This window comes from Fundulus heteroclitus, chromosome 19 (genome assembly GCF_011125445.2).
Source record: "Fundulus heteroclitus isolate FHET01 chromosome 19, MU-UCD_Fhet_4.1, whole genome shotgun sequence".
In the NCBI taxonomy this organism is placed as follows: domain Eukaryota; kingdom Metazoa; phylum Chordata; class Actinopteri; order Cyprinodontiformes; family Fundulidae; genus Fundulus; species Fundulus heteroclitus.
The window spans coordinates 31,176,603-31,196,860 of NC_046379.1; the positions used below are offsets into that span (position 1 = coordinate 31,176,603).

General features: G+C 41.2%; 1 protein-coding gene across 3 annotated transcripts in view; it reads right to left on the reverse strand.

Moving 5' to 3' along the window:
- Positions 1-20,258, reverse strand: part of tecpr2 (tectonin beta-propeller repeat containing 2) — a 45,478-nt gene that overhangs the window by 13,359 nt on the left and 11,861 nt on the right. For 2 of the 3 annotated variants that reach the window (XM_012879703.3, XM_036151153.1), the window contains exons 9-18: positions 16,980-17,112; positions 16,676-16,902; positions 12,301-12,529; positions 7,555-7,813; positions 7,248-7,473; positions 6,405-6,626; positions 5,024-5,091; positions 4,837-4,952; positions 4,470-4,643; positions 1,450-1,630 (exon numbers count right to left, since the gene is read on the reverse strand). In XM_012879703.3, coding sequence (XP_012735157.2) covers positions 1,450-1,630; positions 4,470-4,643; positions 4,837-4,952; positions 5,024-5,091; positions 6,405-6,626; positions 7,248-7,473; positions 7,555-7,813; positions 12,301-12,529; positions 16,676-16,902; positions 16,980-17,112 — 1,835 coding nt within the window. The remainder of the gene's footprint in view (positions 1-1,449; positions 1,631-4,469; positions 4,644-4,836; positions 4,953-5,023; positions 5,092-6,404; positions 6,627-7,247; positions 7,474-7,554; positions 7,814-12,300; positions 12,530-16,675; positions 16,903-16,979; positions 17,113-20,258) is intronic. The other variant, XM_021307146.2, reaches the window with a different exon arrangement.

The window sequence follows — 20,258 nt, forward strand, 5'->3', positions numbered from 1 at the left end:
ACCTGTTGAATTAACAAATCCCTTAAATAGAATCTTTGTGTCAACATGAAGTAGGCTGAAAGATCTCAAAAAGCACCACATCATGTCTCAACCCTCAAAAGCTGGAGAATGAACTTGTGTCAGGTAAGGTCAGCGTTCCTGATCCAACTACAAGAAAGAAAAACTGGGCAGAAATGGGCTCCATGAAAGAGTTCCCAGGCCAGAACGACGCTGATAAAACAAACACAACACAAAAGCCCGTCCCAACTTCACAAAAAACAAACACCTTCTTGACTATCACAAAGACTTTTTGAAAAACACAGTATTCTGTGGACTGACGAGACAAAAATGGAACCTTTTATATACCGTGTGCTCTGTTAAATCTGGTGTAAACGAACCACGTTGCAGAAAAACATCATCATGCCTACAGTTAAACATGAAGGTGGCAGTGTGATGGCCAGGAGCTTTTTAGTGACTTTATGACCTGGACAATTTACCAAAACAGATGGAACAATAAATTCTGCTTTCTGACGGAGAATGTTGCACCATCAGCTCATGCTTTTAAGCTCCAGCACACCTTTGCTAGTCTACCTCTTAATACCTCAAAGAAATTATGTTTTTTGGATCGGCCTAGACTAAGTCTGGACTAAAATCCAATTGAGATACGGTGGCGTGACCTTAAACATGCCATTCATGCTCAAAAAACGTCCTAAATGATTCAATTAAAAATAATTCTGCAAAGCAGAGTGGACCAGAGTTCCTCTACAGTGGTCTGAAAGACCAATGCTTGATCACAGTTGCAATCACATGTAGGGCACGCACTCTTTCACACAGGCCCATGCTGGTTTGGATAGCCTTTTCCTTTAAAAAAAAATGTTAAAGACTTTAAAACTACTTATTGTATTTACTGAAGTTATCTTTGTATTACATGAAAGTTTATTTGATGGTCTGAAACAGCAGAAATCTGTATGGAGGCAAATACTTGTTTGGGTGGTGCTTATATAAATTACATTAGCGGTTTCTTGAATTGTTGCAGTGGTTCCTCTGCCACAGCGTACTTTCAGATAATTTAAACAGACTGTTGTTGATCAAATGAACCCTAACATCAGACAAAGCAAACATCTATTTATATTAACTAGAGCAGTGTTACCCAGTGATGAATTCATAAATTGCTGCAGCACCAAACTATTAAATAGATTTAAAAACACAGTATATCACTTATGCCTTTATTTATTTTATTTGTATCGATAACCTTTTTAACAAATCATGTATTCAATTATCAATGTTTGTGAATTCCCCAGGCCCTTCTCTTTCTCTTTGATGGTTCCTTTCCTTGTCCATTCTTGTCTTCCCCCTTCAAAGCGAACAGCCAGTTTATTCACATTTTATTTGGGAGTTGGCATAAATTGCAATAGGCTGAGGTGAATTTGTACCATAGTTGTACTTCAGATGTCTTAGTAGGAACAGTACCTGACAGTGTCGTACTTCCAGCCCTCTCCCTCGCTGCAGTAGCTGTTCATTCCCTCTCTGTAGAATAGAGCCTTGTGTTCACTTAAAGCCCAGACCACCCCTGCCCTCACACACACCTGGCTGAACACACAGGGAGAGTCCACCTTGACTGAGCGGGCGCAGGGACGCTCCATGCTCAGACCTGAAACACACACATCCTTAAATATTAGCAGCAATAAACTATGGTTCCAAACACTAACTGGTAAATCAGCATTTACTGCAATCCTGGACCTGACAAAGTGAGCAATCATCAGTGCGGGTATTTCTCTCCCTCTGTTAAGTCTGGATCCCTTTTAACAAAGCATGAGGAAACAGAATGTAGAAAGTCTGCGTGGAAACCGGTGTGTGAATGTTTTATTCTGAGTAAATGCATCTCATCATTTGTGAGGCTGGGAGGTATCTCCACCTCAGCTGACTCATCTGTGAAACTCCTGAGGTTTACAGTAGTGTTGCACCGATACCAGTATCGGCCGGGGTGCCGATACCGCGCTAAAATGGTGGTATCGGTATCGGTGAGTACCAACAAATAGGGCACAGATACCATTTTGATGTTTGTATGTCACTTGAACGCTGCCTTCTCTCTCCCGACACTCACTAGTTTTACTGGATTCACTTTGTATTAGTCTTTTTCCTGCTTTAATAAGGTAGCAGCTTGACAAAGCCATGATAGCAATTATTTTACATCCAAGTAGTATGCAGTTCTTCATATATACACACACACATAAATTTCAAAGTAATGGTATCGGTATGGTATCGGCCGATACTGCACAGCCAGGTATCGGTATCAGGGCCAAAAAATGGCATCGGCACAACACTAGTTTACAGAGGACACCGCGGAGAAGTGTGAACACACACAGGAGGTGGATCGCCTGGTCCACTGGTGCGGTTACAAGTACCTGGAGCTAAATGCGCTTAAGACTGTGGAGATGATGATAGACTACCGGAGAACTTCCCCCACACTGCCTCCCCTCACCATCCTCAGCAGTGGATCACTTCCAGCTCCTAGGAACCACTCTTTCTCAGGACCTGAGCTGGAAACCACACATGGACACTGTTCGGACAAAGGCCCAGCAGAGACTGTAACTCTGGCGGCAACGCTGCAAAAAAAGAACTAAAAATAAGTAAAATTGTCTTGAAATGAGTGTATTTGCCCTTGATTTGAGCAGGTAAATAAGATTATTTGCCAATGAAATGAGTATTTCTACCCCTAAAATAAGATAATTAGATATCCTGCACTTGAAATAAGATGATGGAGACGAACTGTTCCTATTTGAAGTGTAAAAAATCTTATTCCATTGGCAAATAGTCCTATTTACCTGCTCAAATCAAGGACTAATACTTTCAATTCAAGAAAAAACTTCTTATTTTTAGTTCTATATTTGCAGTGAAGAAGTCCAACCTTCTAGAAGAGCTGCTGGTCTTAGTCTACGCTGCTATTATTCTGTCTGTCCTGTATTCCTTCATCACTGGTTTGGGTTAACCACAAAACAGGACGGGTCCAGAAAGTAACAGTCAGGTCTGCAGAGAGGATCATGGTGGCTGACCTTACATCCATCCAGGATCTGTAGGGTCTAGGGTCAGGAAGAGGGCCGCTCACATCTCAGCAGACCCCACACGTCCTCCACAAAAACTGTTTACAGACCTTTACCTTCAGGTTGCCGACACAAAGTGTAATTTGCAAAAAGTTCAGGTGGTTCCATGTCTTGGTAGGTCTGCAGGCGCTCTATCCTCTCTCCAGGTTCAGATGGTGGATTGAACAGAGCTCTGGGAGATGTTCAAAGCTAGAGAGACTGTTGTAGAACCTCACGCTGCTTTAAACTGAACCAGAACTTTCTCCCTGACCTGTCTGTGGGTTCCTTGGTCTTCATGAAGCTGGTTGTTCTCAGATGTTCCCTAACAAACCTCTGAGGCCAGAAACAGAACAGCTTCAATTTGATTAAGGTCACATAAGACACAGCTGCACTCAGTTTTTTAATAAGGTATTTTTTTCATTATTACAAAAACCGTGAATCCTCCCCACCCCATAATTCTGCACTACTTTTAGTGAGTTTGTCACATATAATCCCAAGAAAATACACAGATGACTGAAGATTGAGCAAGAAGGATAGAGTTACGAGGCAAAATTTTGAGAAGACACCAAATAGAACTACAATAAACAGCAAGGACAGATGAATGGCTTTCCATTGACCTTCCTATAAGACACCACTAGGCAGTGGGAGAGGAAAACTTTGCCTTATCTCTTATCCAGAGCAGTGTCTCAACCCTGGTCCTCATGACACACCACTCTACATAGTTTAGATGTCTGCCTGCTAGAGGACCCCAACCTTAACGCATTAAGCAGCTTCCAGAAAGCACCTCGGAGATCTCTGACAGGAAGAGTTCTGGGACCAAATAAATGATGATCTGTTCCTTTGTGTTGTTCTATCACATGAAAACCTCCCAACCCAAAGACTTGGAGCTCATCACCAAAACACCAGGGGCAAAATGCAAACAGCTGGTCAGCAAAAAAAGAGTTTTACACTGATTGTTTAGAAGAGTAGAAATATTTTTTGATATTTCAAAAAAAATCCAATGCAAATACACTTCTTTTGCATTGATTTGTTATCTTTTGAGACATTCTGTCTCATTTCCTATCCCAAACAAGTTTCTTAGTTGAATGAAAACTGTTTTTACTAAAGTACTGGACAACTATGGGCTAAACTGTATGTTGAAATGTGTTGTTATAACAGGATGTTTTGATTTTGATGAAATTTTGATGAGATGGATCAGGACATTGTACCATGTATTTAGTTTTTTTTTGTTTTTTTAACACCCACCAATGAGTAGATTAAGGAACTGTGTGGTTCAGTGTCTTCCCTAAGGACAGTGGCACTCTGAGCAATAACTGGGGTCATCCCAGTCTGATGTCCCTCTGTGGTCAAGGCATCATATTAAGAGTGGATTATTAGAGATAAAATGTTAAACATGATACCATAAGTTACCTGTTTGTAGGTGTAGATCTCCGTTGGTCCTGATGATCCAAGCGGAGTCATCACTCAGAGCCACGAAGGCTGTTTGCTCTGCAGCTTTATACCAATGACGTTTTCCTTTTACCGACACTTTCGCACAGGCAAATGCTGTCATGGTTTTCTGCTCCACCTTCCACAGCAAATTACCTAAAGGGTTGAGAGCGGTCAACATCTAGATAATACCACACCTCTAAATAGTTCTTATGAATGACTCTCTCAGATAAGCTACATTTTAAATAGTGCAATCACTCAGTCATAGTGTTGTTCCAAAGTACAAAGCTCGACAGCAAATCAAAGCCATCAGGGATTTCCACAGCAGGTGGATATGTCAGCAGCCCACCTGAAGGGGATAACGCCACCTGGTGGACATTGTCTTCAAAGCGCTGCCATTTCAGTCCAGTTTCAGGAAGTGTGCTGCAGAACAGTCCTCCTTTGAAATCCAAACACCACACATGCCTGGAACCACACACCATGAGTGAGACCTCCGACATCGACCAGCAAAACAGAAAAAGACTAAACTGACTCACCTGTCAGTCACCTGCAGACTCAGTATTCCACAACCTGGTCCAGAGTATCCCATCCAACTTTCTGCATACTATAAATAAAGGACATCTAATTACATGCATTTGGTAAATGCTTTGATTCACTGTGGATACAATCAGCACCGTGGCATTTTGCAGACTGCATGGACTTTTTTATGCTTTATTGGGAATCTTCAATCTGACCAAACAAGGCTTAATATCAGACAAAGAAAACCTGCAGTAACTGTGGATTAACCATATTTTACTGTTCACTTTCATTTCCCACAGCCTAGCGTAATTACTGCAAGACCTTTAGAATCAGGGTATCTCTTTAATTGAACCTGGACCCTAGACAGACTCTCACAACATGAAGTAGTAGGCTAAAAGACCTGAAAAAGCAACACATCGTTCCCCGATCCAAAGAAATTCAAGAACTTCTCCATGTTAAACCGCCCCAGACCTGGTTCAAAACAATCTATCATATAAAAAGTGTTTATGAACATCTCAACCCCCATGCATAAGTTTAAAAATGTCACAAAAAAGGCTAAAAGTTTAGAAGGAATGGTTTGGAACTTCCAAACTTTAGTAAATACTACTTGGGGTAATTAAAACATATCTTAAAATGGATTTGGAAAAATCCATCAGTCTATGTATAGAAAGTGATCTTTGACAGCCTGGTGGGAACATGTCAAAATGAATAGATCTCCAATTGTTCCATGTGGATGAACACCCATCTGGAACAACCCAGACATCTGGTAAAAAAAGGACTCTGAACTTTTCAACATGGAAAAATAAAAGGATAAATCATCTAGAGGACATATTTGAAAGAAAAAATTTCATACCCCTTAAAGTCTTAGAAGATTGATTTGCATTGATAAAAATAAATTCTTTGAATGTCACTGACTAAAATCTATTTTTAGTCCAAATTTACAATTAAACAAATAAAGATAGAAGTTCCTTTAGTAAGAAATAGCTTCCTTAAACTTCCAACCTCAATACCTATTTAAAACTTTCATAAATGGATTCAGCAATCTTCCCTTCCTACCAGTGGTGGATTCTGGTTTATCAACCGCTGAAGATCTAAACAATTGGAGTAGAATTTGCATATACCTTTGAAATTAAAAAATATGAATGTGAAGCTTATACAATATAATATCCTTCACAGAAGCCCTCCTATCCAATTGGGTCAGATCTCTCTCTTACTGTTAATTTGAAATTAAATCTCATGAAAGCTGCTTTTTGCATTTACACAGGTTGCTTTAGTTTGATTTTAAAAGTTGTGTGATTATTTGATGACTGAAGGGAGACAAAAAAAGCAAAAACTAGAGAAATCTGTAATGGAATGAACATGTTTTCACAGCACTGTACCGACGCTCTCATTTCTCACCATGTAAGGCCTGTTCTTGTCCTGCTCTGTGTCTTTTTCGGTTGCTTTTTCTGCCTCTTTTGATGGATCGGTGTGGGCGTCTCCTCCACTGACAGCAGGAAGAGGCTGACAGTAGATGTCTCCCTCTTCATCGCTAGATATACTGGGTTTCCTGTCCGGATTGGTTGCGTCACAGGAAAACATCTGGTCTGCTAGCTCAGGTGAGAGAAGTGGGTGGTCCACCTGCTCACACGAGGAAAACTGCTTATACAACCCGCATGCTACTTAGGAAAAAACCTCATCATTTTATGTTGGTTTACATGCCTTGAAGTGCCAGAGTGTAACATAAGGCGAGATGAATTTCATTCATTAATCACAGCCATGGTTTCAGAGTTGCAGGCTTATGCGAATTGAAAAAAACATTATATTTACATCCCATTAGAACAAGTAACCGATGTCCACCTCAGGTCACTACTAGAATAACACTAAGGGTGAAAAGCTAACACAAATGTAACTTTGTGGAGCTAAATCCCACCACGTCATTCAACGTGGACAAGCAGGATTTTTCTGCAGCACCTGTTGTGAGCTTAGCTACTATTCTGTGTCTTAGTCTCTTTGTTTGGAACGTCCTCAAGGCCTTCTGCTCTGATTGGTAAGGCCAGCGTGGGCTAAAACCTTTTCACCTGTTCCTGTCTGTCTGCACAGGCCAAAGTTAATATGACATTTACGTCGATGATGAGTGGGTGTAAACTTCTGACCAGCACTGTAGATGTGTCCAAATACCTGACAGCTCATAGCAAATGATAATGCCCTGATCGGTGGAGAACCCTAATAGGTACTAATGTAAAATCAGTAATTACATACCGTCTCGTCTCTGGATGCTGGCAGACTGCTGGGGAACTTATCCAGCTGCTGCTCAAGCCCTCCATCATCTGCAGCCTTCATGTAGGAAAAGGTGCATTCCAGCAGCTGATCAACATCTGGGGTCGGGGGTAGAACATCTGTCTCAGAACCATCTATCTGAGCCTTTTCTGGGTTCTGCTCATTCTTCAGGCCCGACAGGAGCAGGGACTCTGTATTGGAACTAGAGCTGAAAAGAAGGAGATTGTGGGATTAGTAGTGGTGGACTATAAATGTGACTATCAACGGCTAAGGATCTTCAGATACAAACCCCGACTGGTTGAAGGAACAATCCACTTCCTCCCCATCTTTCACACCTCTGTTGGAGCCTTTGTCCTCTGTCTCCTGAGGCTTCTGGTCATGGATCTGTTGTAGAGTGTCGTGGTTCTCGACATCAAGACCAATGAGAAAGCCATGGTCACTGGAAGGGGTTCCACTTTCTCCATCACTACAGTTGCTATCCTGGGCTTCAAGCACTGAATCTGAACAGCTGCTAAGACGGTTTCCAGTGCTGTGGTCTAAGGAAAAGTCTAAAGACAGATGGAGACAGATCACAGTGAATCATGTATACCTGCCAGACACAAATTGCATAAAGCTCCTGACTTAGTCTTGGTTTTACCTCACTTAATTAAAGGTAAATATACATTTTCTGCACATTTTTGTACTTCTATACTCCTTCTATAATTAGTCCAAGCACTAAATAACTTGGTTTCGCAGTCACAGCAACTGGACGCTGGAAGTGCAGATCTAGTCAACTCTGTCTCATTTTTCACCAACTAGACATGGAAGTAGGGATGTTCAGCTTTTGTTAAAAAGTGAAAGAGTGTCGACACTTGTTCAGTTAGTGGGTTAAAAAAAAAAAAAACACAAAACTGTTCTCCCGTGATCGTTTCAACATAACAAGGCTGGCTATGAGGAGAATCACATCTGTGTAAACTCCATTCACAACATTTACGCTCATTATTGCATCTTCTCTAAACAAGCAAACGGCTCTGGGGTCATTTCCAGATTTCTGACGAAAATACTATTTGTTCTGATTGTCACTCATCTCCAGAAATTCACTCTGCTGCCACCAAAACTCCACCTTCCTGAGTCCATCCAAGAAGTCTTCTCTATTCTAGTAAAACATATTTTGTTTCTAGAATAGACCCGCATGAATGGATCAAATGAAACAGGTCCCAAACGTACTAATAATCACTGAATGAAGTGATAAAGTAGCTTTATGTTCTTGATGGTATTATTAGACTTTTGTTTAAGAATGGAGAACTGTTTTTTTATTTTATTTTGTTAAAGAGTCATGCAGAGTGCTTGAAGGCTCCATTCTTGGCCTCTTCTCTCTTTACCCCGTCCCTTTGGAGTCATCTATAAGAAACCAGTGTTTAGCCTTCTTTTTTAGGCACAAGACAGACAGACTTTTATGACACTATAAATGAAAATAGTTGCTCTAAACAAACTTCTCAAAGGCATTGCAGAAACCATGGATGTCAACAAAGTTTATGTTGTTGGGGCACATTAAAGTCTCTAACATCAGTGCTGACCTGGGACCTTTAAGTCAGTATCTGACACTGACTGCTAGAGACCTGAGTGAAAGACTTAGAATAATCTTAACTTTGATACTTAGGTAAAAACTGTGGTCCAGTCCATCTTTTTCAAACTGAGACAGCTGACTAAACATTTTAATCTATGTTTTAATTACAACTTGCTCAGATTACTGAACTGCACTTCGGTCTGGGTTAATAACACTCTGGTGGCTTGACTGCAGCTGGTCGAAAATGCTGCCACTCTTCTTTTAACTGCTACCAGAAAATAAGAGTACATTTCTCCAGTTTTTACAGCAATCTATTGGCTACTGGTTTAAATTCGGATCGATTTAAATTATTATTATTATTTTTTTTTAGGTCTTCATTGGCTGGCTTTCCAGTATGTGACGGACCTGCTTCATCTGCACACTCCCTCTCGTTTGCTTAGGTCTGCAGATAAGTTTTTATCAGTCATCCGAAAAACAAAGAGTGCAAAGAGGTAACCGCATTTTCTCTGTTGTTGCACAAAACCCTGGACTCAAGTAGCTTTACATCAGGCAGGTCATTTCACTTTCTGGGTTTAAGGTTCTCTTAAAAACAGAATTTATTTATTTTTTGGCTTTTAACCCAGTTTGAGATGTTAGCTTTTGAAGTTTTTACTGTTTGTTTTTGTGGATCTGCATTTTATTTTACATTTTGTCGGCTTTAACTTTTTATTCTGTTTTGAAGTACTAGTTTTTAGACTGTATAAATAATGCTGAGTTGAGAATATTATAAATTTTTAAAAAGGGGGAAATTTTGTTGTTTTGCTAACAGACGTTCTTCAAAAACATTTCAACAACATAACACAATTTTTTATTAACATTGTCGTTGATAAAGGCACAATCCGAATGAACAGATTCACATCCAGGCAATGAAAACACCCCCGATTATCATTAATCTATGGGTTTGTTTATAAATGTAAGCCCATAACCTAATTTGTGACAGTGGCTGTGTTTCATAAAGCCTCCCCATGGTCCATTTTCCCCTCAGCTGCTACACTTGAAGCACGCATGGGTTCACGCTGCGTCTTTACGCATGATCCAGCTGCTGATGTTTTCCCTCTTTTCAGCAACATTCACTTCTAAACTGTAACAGTTTATAACCATCATCATCACCTTTCACAGCTACAGGTTTCTCATCTCAGTCTCCACCCTGACCAGACATTATATCTCCTCTATTGCACAAGTGCGTACTTACGCATGCTGAAGGCTGAATTTGAAGCTGTTCTCTGAGCGCGTTTTGTTTGTGGTTGAAGCGGACGGAATAATTACTTTCTGCTTCGCTTTTAGCCCACTAATAGACTTAAAGGTGGAATCCTATATGTATTGCGTCGCTTTCTATGCATTGCAACCCCAGATCCGATTAGTATAGGTGGAGCTTTTCAAGCTCTGCTTCTCACTGGTTCCTAAGTGATACCAGACGTTTTTTGGGTAACGTCTGGTATCAGCATAGTTTATACTTAATGATACCGGTTTGAGGCGGTGAGGAGGGGGGATTTTTTTTCCCCATTGGTGCGCTGCACGTAAGGAACAAACAGTGGTAAAAAAAATGCATAACTAAAAAGTGTAAAGGGCTCCTTTGGAGGGAAGAGGATGAATGACGGGTCTGAGCTGAAGCCCCTAATGTTGAAATGCCCCTTAAAAGTGTGCACCTATATTACATGTAACTTAATTATGCACACCTGAATTAAAGCACAAACTGACGCAGCCGCCCACCGCAGCATCACTGGTTCTGTGTTGTTAAACAAAATAGCATGACAAACATCTACTAACTCTCCCATTGATTTTATTTGGGACATTTTGCTACGGGTGGAAGGACATTAAACGTAGTAGTTCACATTTTGAAGGCTGATAAAAGCCCCTGGCTCCGAGGGAAGGGAGGGGAGAGGAGCAGTAAGAGCTTTGAGGCACAGAAACGCAGCACATATAGTTCAGAAACAATTCTGAATGAATAAAAAAGAAACTTATAAAGAGACTGAGTGGTGTGGTATTTTCTGATCCAACGAGCACCCATGACTGGTTCTGGATGAAGGCTTTATCTGGCAGCAGCTCTCCCCTCTTTCCTTCTGCGTACTGGCTTAAATTCATTTAGCAGTACGCAGTACCGGACCGTACCGGGTTACTTTCACCACTGGTTAAGACCAAAATTATTAATAACTGTAATTGCTCTTCCTCTGCTGCTCTGGTAACACCAACTGCAGCAGGAATTACTGATGGCCACAAGCTGTGAAAGAAGCTGAAACAGCTCCGCAGAAGGCGGGGTTTAGACTGAGCTCTGAATGGGACAGTGTGCCAATGGATCATCCGCAGCCCAGATGAGCTTTATTTTTTTGCATGAGGAGTGCCAAATGTGGCATAGGTGCATGTGGAGTCAGGGAAATGCTTGTGTCACATGGTCATTGCATGAGAGTTGAGAGCCCTGCCTACCATGCTGCCTTTTAAACATTTAGGATAGGTCTGTGGGCAATACAAAACATGTTCATTACATTTTTTGCACAAAATCATTCTCAGATAACAAGATATCACCTCCCTCGATTCAACTATTTTGAGCTCCTTTTAGAATAAGCTGTTTTAAGGCCCTGTCACTTTTAGGCAAAATATAAATAATAGAGAACTGCTAAAACAAAGGTTTTACTCTATGTTGCTGCGAGTAGCAGCCATCGTGAATGCGGAGGTCAGGTATGGTCCTGTTGCACCGTCATTCTGGACCATAATTCCAACTTTTAGGGCTGTTCCAGTTGAAATTTGCAACTCAAGCTCGAAAACTCCAACTACTGAGGTCAAATGATACGCAGCATTTATACACATGAAAATGGCTGCAAACAGATGCACAATGGTGCAATAGTAAATCTTTGACCCTGAGTCAGACCAGAAGCTGAAGAAGTGGAGCCTCCTGCACAGCCAGAGAGATGCCGCAACAGTTTCTGAACAGTAAGTAGCCTAATCCTACAAAACAGAGCTCCTGAGCTACGTTGTCATACAGTGCTACAGTATCCTGTTAATATCATCTTAACTAAAACGTCTGTCTGTTAGTGTTTTATTTTTTATAATGTCGGCTTGTGTATGATACTTCTAGGAGGCCTTTTAGTTTTTTTTGGTCGGAAAAATCTTAGAAAAACTAAGACACCAAGTAGCACTAGCATCTCTATGGGATTTATAATGCAAATTAGCATGATGCTAACAATTAGTTATCAGTGTCTTTTCAGCTGCAGTGAAATGTAAGGGAATTATACGCAAATTTTTTGGCATGTACTAATGCCAATGTTAAGTTGTGTATGTGATTTATTCCAATAACAATTATTACTTCGATGTAAGATGTGGTATAAATGTCATGTTAAATTTTTGCATGTTCCTAACTTTTTCACATGACAACTTGATTTCTAACCATTGCTGACTATGAGGAAAATAAATTGTGGAGCATTAGGACATCTTGTATATTTGTCTTAATTTACTTGCCTTGATGTCTTTTCTTCTTCTTCTTCACTCTGATAGGCTTCACCACCAGCTCCTGCTGCATCCGTTCCTCATCTACAGGGGCACTGTAGCGCCTGGAGATCACTTCATAGGACCTGCTAACCGGAGTTGTTACCGGACTGGCTGCACTTAGACTGTCCCAAGCAGTGACAGAGCTGCTGCGGAAACGTGAGCTATTGAACATAGTGGACGGCTGGCTGGACTTCATCACCTGGGCAGACAGAGAAAACAGTCCTCATGAAATAGGATCTTTATAGTGCCTTGCCAAAGTATTCACACTCACTTAACTTTTCACATCTTCTCACGTCATTGTGATTTTGGGTAACAGAACACAAAGCAGTGCATTGGTGCAGATTTGTGAGGTGGAAGGAAAATGATACATCCATCACCTGTCGGCTCTCCCCCCTATCATCACCAAACGTTTTGACTGATTCATCCTAAAAACAAATTAGAATGGCACATTCTGCCGGCCACAACCAACAACAATTTGTATACAAAGCAAAGAAGTCAACAGAGGATACAGTAATAACAGCTCTCCACACAACCCGGACCCACATGGAGAGGAACAACACCTCCATCAGGATCCTGTTTGTGGACTTGCAACACTTTTATTTCCCAAAAACTGGCTAATAAGCTGAGCGACCTGAGCCTGGCAGTTTACTGTGCAGGTGAATCCTGGATCTCCTCAAGAACAGACCACAGACTGTCCGGATGGGTAAGCACACATCATCGACCCTCATCCTGAACACAGGGAGACCCTAAGGGTGTGTCCTCAGTCCCATTCTCTGTTCAATAGTCACTTATGACTGCTTCCTCATTCACTCCACCAACACTATAATCAGGTTTACTGACGACACCACTGCTGTACTTCTGAGTTCTGATGATAATGAGTTGGCCTACAAAGAGGAGGTACAGCACTTTACACTATGATACCAGAAAAATAATGGATGTGGACATCCAGAAGCTACAAAGTGGATTGTAGGTCACCTCACCTGGAACCCAGGTGAGGTTACCTACAATCCAGATGAGGTGCGCTTTAACTAGTAAGTTAAAGTGCACCCATTTTCCTTAACAGCTGGTCACAAAATTCTACAGGTTAGTGATAGAGAGCCTCCCAGAATATTGCTGCGTTGTGTGGTTCTCCAGCTGCTCTCAGAAAAACAGCAGGAACTTTCTCTGGGATTTATTCAAATGGACATGGAGGCGGAAACGAAAGTGAAAAAGGAGAAAGATAGAGAAGAGAAAGAAGAGAAAAAGAAGGCTAAAGAGAATAACAGATAACACCCTTGGAGTTTGCTTCTACACCTGTAGAGAGAGAGAAAGAAAAAGAAAAGGAGAACCACAGCGACAAACAACAAACGCATATACAACATCACTGCAAAGCACACAGTCCTAATTAATACAAGATGGATTTAGTGGCTTCCACAGCCCTATATAGGGTATATGTGTATATCTGTGAATCTGTAAGCACCTGAATCCAAACATCTCGTTGTATGTAAGCTCGCTTGGATTTACAGGGTTTCTAAATAAAGAGCCACAGACATCCAAAGAACCCCATAAGGACAAGGTTAATGTTACTGACTGGGCTGAACAAAGCTCTGACTTGAATCTATTGGAAAACTGTGGCGTGAACTGAAAGCTAAGGTCCATCACAGAAGGCCATTAAATGTGAAGGGTCCTGAGAGATTTGCAAAGGAAGAAGTGGCTGGGATTTCTCAGATGTGCCCAAACTGCAACACATAACCAAAGCTGTGTCAGAAGTTGTTTTGTTTAGCAGCACTTGGGAAATACTTTTCGCGGCTCTAGTGGCTCACTTTTAAACAAAATAGGCTGACAGGAAGGGTGATGGAAGAGGGGGAGAGACATGCGGCAAAGGACAGCAGGTCGGAATCAAACCCGGGTCGACCGCGTCGAGGACTAAGGCCTACGTACATGGGTCGCGCTACCCGCTGCACCACTAGCGCGCCCCTGGGAAATACTTTTAAAACAATTACATTTCACAAAGGGCAAATCATTTTGTCTTCAACTGTATGTCTCTGTGTTTTGCACATCTGGAAACAAAATGTCATGCCTATTTCTCTTTGCAATTAAACATTACAGCAATATTCCAGTGATTCTCAGGGGAACAGTCCAATCCTTTAGGGTCCATATTTTCATCAATGGTCAACCTCTACCCTGGTCTCAAGACTTTTGCAGCATCTAACAAATTTATTATATTATTACTCTATACGCAGATCCATCCATTAAAAAAAATCCCAAAACTCTGACCAGCTTCCCTGAACCCCCTGAAGCAAAGCAGGTGATTGTGACAATGAAGCCATGAGGTTCTGCAATGTAAGTTTTCCACCATACTGAGTATTTTCTATATCAGTCCCATCTGACCAGAGCACATTTCTATGTTTGCTGGCTAACCCTGAACCTAATTTCTGCAAGCACAGAAGCTCAAATTGCTCACTCTGCACTATTCTGACCAAGGCTATAGAAAAAGCCTTTATTATGACATTACATTGAAGTTCCCCAGACTATGTGATTGTCCATATGCAATGTTTTGCCTATGAAGATGGTTTTGTTTATTTAGATACATGTGAAGGCATGTCAAACTGCTCTTTAAAGTGAATGCTCTTATTGTTAAGAGGAATTATTAATTGGTAAAATAAATGCCCTTGTGTCTCTTTATAGAGCAGATCTTAGATATTGAGTTACATACTACTCCAAAAGGAAAGATAACAGCAGTTTTGCTGTGCTATTAGGAATACCAATGCATGCTACAGTATTTATATTTTTATTTGTTAAAAACCATTCCAATTCCAACCATTTATTGTTGTCTTACCACTATTTTGCATTAGCCAGTCATACAAAATTCCAATAAATTGAGTGTAGGGCACTGTAGTGTCGTTATATGATGCAACGTCATGTATATGACGCAGCAGTTCGAATACACATTACTCCCAACTTCTTGGACAATTGTGCAAGAATATCAAACAGTGGGGAGGACAGAGAGAGAACTGTATTAAAGTAAAATAACTTACAAAATGTGCTTACATTTTGCTTTAAAAGAAAATTATAACAGTGACCCCAATAATGTGGCGATGAAGAAAATAATACAGTGACCCCCCTCACTCACACTCACCCCTGTTATTGGAGCAGGTGGGTTTAATGAGCTATTGCCACCCAGCTATTACCATAATTATAGCTGACATGGTCATAAACAATAGCCTGTGATACACTGGTGACCTGTCCAGGGTGTACCCCGCCTCTCACCAACTGACAGCTGGAGATAGGCACATCCCTCATAACCTCACCAGGAATAGACGTGTTACTTTTGAAACAGATAAAACATTTTCCTAATAACCTTTATTATATTTATGGGTTCTAACACTGCAGCAAGCAGATTTCAGCTTAACCTGTGAGAAGCCAACCCAACTTGTGTGTTTTACCCTATCAGTAGTTTTCCCTTAATCTTTTAAACCAGCATAGTTGGTTTAAAACTAATGCCTGAAATGCTATGTACTCAGTGTGGGAGTTTTTTCTCAGTTACATATTAGTCATATCTGTAAGGTGTTTAAAAATAAAGTCAGATGAAGTACAAGAGAAGGTAGAGAGTACAGGAAGCTGTCCACGGAGATGTCTGCTTCTCAGTCTTACTGCTGATGGTTATTAGAGTAGCAGCAGATTATTAGCAAATAAATGAAGGATTTAATCTGACTTTTTCATCTTAAACATTATGTTGAATATCCCTACAATTTAATTATGTATTCAATTAAGGTTCATTAAATGCACTAAAGGAGAGAAGAAGTCAAACCAAATACCGTATTTTTCAGACTATAAGGTGCACTTAAAATCCTTAAATATTGTCAAAAATTCAGTTAGAATCTGGTGCACTTTATAGTCCAAAAAATACGGTAGGTGAATACTTAAGAGAGTAAAAGAGAGCCGCCCTTCACTCTTATTAAGGTAACGCTGTTTGAAACTGGAGTAAAAAATATGACTGACCTCCCTCTAGAGCAGATAACTGCTGGTTTGCTGATTAACCTGCTGATAACAGCCTGTTCCATCCTTAGTAATGAGTAATAATGGCAAGACGTTTAATATTCTCATCAACTATTTTCCATTTTTGTTATTGATAGCACTAGAAATATTATCATCAAGATATCATGTTATTGTTGCAACATAATAGGAGTTGTTTTAAATAAAATCATGTTATACATTTTAGATTTTCATTTTTATGTCCTTCTCTCAGTGCAGTTTCAATGACATTTCTCAGATTACGGTCCCCCTTTGATTGGCTTTCACACTGAGTACAAGGCCAGGTTTATATTACTCTGCATCGTCATTATTTCTATTTTGGCAATGTTACCTTTGGTGGGGTGTCCTGCTCCATTGCCTCTTCAACTTCTTCCACACCCTCCTCATCATCATCATCTTTTCCATCCTCAGAGAGCCTCTCTCTCCCCTCTGCCTCCTCTTTGCCCCCACCTTCTACGATGATGGCCATTGTTCTGATTGGCTGAACCGTTTCCACTGATCCGGTTGGCTGGAGAATTGTGGGTGTGGTCAGAGGTGAGGACAGATGAGCTGACATCACTGATGACAAAGAACGCGCAGACATTAGTTTGGGCCACCTTTGGGGCATCACCTGTGGCAGATTCAGTAGGACTCACTGTTTGATGCAATTCCCTCTGGGTTGTTGGAAAGGCGGATAATCTCTCTGTCTCCTTTCAGGATGAAGATCTCATTGTCACAGGATGACACAGACACAATGTCCCCGCTGCTTTCCAGTGCGCCAATTATAACCTTCAAACACATAAAAAGGCACAACCGGTACTTAAGAGTTAATGCAGTTTGTTAGCATTACAAAATGGGTTATCTCTTACATTCTCTAAGATATAGTTAGATGGTAACTTATGCTAGTAGTCATGGTAAAATATTGAGTTTTGTAGATCTCGCCTCTTTGTTTCACAGCGATTAACATGACATTCTGATAAACAAACAGGAAAAGATGCCCCAACTTGCTGCTAGTCTGCTGAATAGCTTTAAATCTTACTGGCTAGGACTAGTTTTTTTTATGTTTTTTTATATTCACTTCAAAAGCCCACCTAAGGTTTCCACTTGGGGTATTTCACTTTTCCCAGGCTTTACTTTCATGGGAAAACGTTTGTGATCTGAAGGCAGGACATTTTATGAAGCCTGGGGCGGCTGTGTGCTGCAAGGTTAACCCCCAAATCCCACATCCTCCGCGACCGCTTCGTTCCGTTCACGTACGAGCACGTCCATCCGACAGATGGAACGGAGCGGAGGATGTGGAATCTGGGGGTAAACCCCAACCTAGTCTCCCACTAGAAGGAATAAGGAGCAATAAGGAGATGACAGGTTTACAAATCTATCGATTTTATATCCTAAATTTATCACAAAAAGTAGTTTTAAAATATCCACGGTGATGGCGCAGAAACCTGCAGCAGCTAGAGGCTTTTTACGTTATTCTTTGTGTTTTTGTCTGTCTTACTACCACTGCAAGCTCTAAACAAAGGTCAGGCAAATTTATCTGTATAGCACATTTCAGCACAAAGACAACGCAAAGTGCTTTAGATGATTAAAACATAGGAAAATAAAACAGAATAAAAGTTGGAATAAAATGTAGAAACAAAATAAAACATGGGAGAATAGAAACTAAAGGCCAATATTAAAAACAGTTGGACTACAAAGTTGAACTAATGATGTTTCAGTCATGTCGTGCTTTTAGGCCCATACTTTTCATCATGAAATCAAACTTTCCACCCTGGGGAAAAGGGTGACCCTGGAAACTTTACCTTTTACTTTTACAGACTTCTCCCCTTCCAGACCCTTTTTTTTTTTTTTACGGGAAAGAAGAGCTACTTGATCTGGGGCTAAACTCCGAAGCATCTGGACCACACCCATCGCCAAAACCGGACTTTATTCTGAAATGCAACAGACAACAGGGCCTCCATTCCCCCCTGCCTCTAAGGCCAAGGTTCAGGAGGAGATGTAGAAGAAGATGCAGCGGCCTCCGCACCAGGCTACAGGCTACTCCACACAGGCCAGACCTTCCCAGTCTCCTTACCAATGAAATGGAGGAGATCCAGCTGAGGACACCTGGCTTACTGACGACGGAGTCGAGCTAGCAGGCCGCTCTTTGTTTAGAGCAGACCACAACGGAGCGGCAGAGAGGAGCAAAGGTGGAGGCTTAATGATGTACATCCACAACACCTGGTGCATAGCTGCAAACGTGATCGGAAGCTTCTGCTCCCCCGATCTGGGATACCCAGCAGTTAAGCGCAGACATTTTAAACTAGCTAGAGAGTTCAGCTCTATGATTATTATTGCAACATACATCCACTCGCCCTGGAATAGCTATACTCCTTTATCAGTAGCCTCATGAACAGCAATCCGAGTGCGGCTGTGATTGGAGCAGGAGACTTTAATCATGTGGAATTAAAGGCTGTGCTCCCCAAGACCCATAAATTCATTAAGTTCCGACCAGAGACAATAATATATTGGATTAAGCCTACTGGAATATCCCAGGAGCATATAAAGGTTCTGCAGCTCCTCACTTTGGCTCCTCAGATCACATCTCTGTGGACCTGATCCCTGCTTACAAACCACTGATCTGCAGAACCAGACCTTTGATCAAAACCGTTCAGGTTTGGACTGAGGAGGCCCGCTCAGCCTTAAAGGACTGTTTCAAACACACTGACTGGGATGTATTTAAAGAGGGTGCTGATCTGGAGAATTACACATCATGTGTGCTGTCCTATATTCACTTCTGCACTGATGCTCTCCTACCCACAAAGACAATCAGAGTGTTTCCTAACCAGAAATCATGGGTGGACAGCACGGTGTGGTCTCTGCAATCATGGACTGCAAGCACAGCGACCAGAAGCTCAGCAACGACCCAGCTCTCCCCACACCTTAAACAGCTTCTTTGCCACCTTCATCTCTCTCAGCAGCAGGGAGTTGGTAAGCCAATAAATTGTCTTACCAGATTAAATGCCAGTTTTTAGTCTTTGATTATGTGAAATAAATGTCTAAATAAATGCGTATAGTCTGGTTTAATTTATATATGTTTTTTCCTCTTTATAATGGATTTGTGACTGATGCGACTTATATTCCGGAGCGACTTATAGTCTGAAGAATACGGTAACCAGTTACGCTTTTAATCGCTGTTCTTTAACTGTAGGAACGCAGCTCTTTACGGGACGAGCCAAGGTCAGTGTGATTACTCAGAGAGGTTTTCACCCAATGCAGAACTGCCACTGATGGAAACACATCAAACATAAAAGTATCAGGCTTTGGTTTACCCAGGGCTTTAAATCCTGGGGCTTGTAAAGGAAAAGGGGTTTAATTCTGCAGTATGCTCACATTTTAAACCAAAAACACAAAGGTCACATCAGGGTATGCAGGTATATACATCAGTTTCCATAGCTGCAAAATACATCAGTAAAAGGAAGAGTTTTTCTAAATGCAGCAGTAATGCCAGACAACCTATCAAGGAATTAGTTGTTAGGGCTGGTTTGCATGGCAGGATTTTAAAATAGTCAGCCGATTTTCAAAGCCTGAGAGACATCACATGTAACGATAAAAAATCTTAGCTAAAACAGGTTTGCTCATACGGTGTGTGGTCCCCGGTTAGACGGCAAGCTCCAGACACCACACACAGACAGACTTGACTCAGGATCATTGAGATGTCAGAAATCTTGCAAACCTCTCAAGATCTAACGTGAGTTCAGAGTAACGAGACATGGATGAAAAATAATGGAGATGGTTTGTGGACTGATTTTAACGGAGAAAAAACATGAAAGGAAAAGGCATTGGTCAAAGGAGTGGAGATAGCACGACTGGGGGCTCTACGTCAGCTGCACTACTGTAAGGAGGTGAGCATGCCACATTCAACAGGCTACCTGTTTCTCCTCAGGGGGACACCA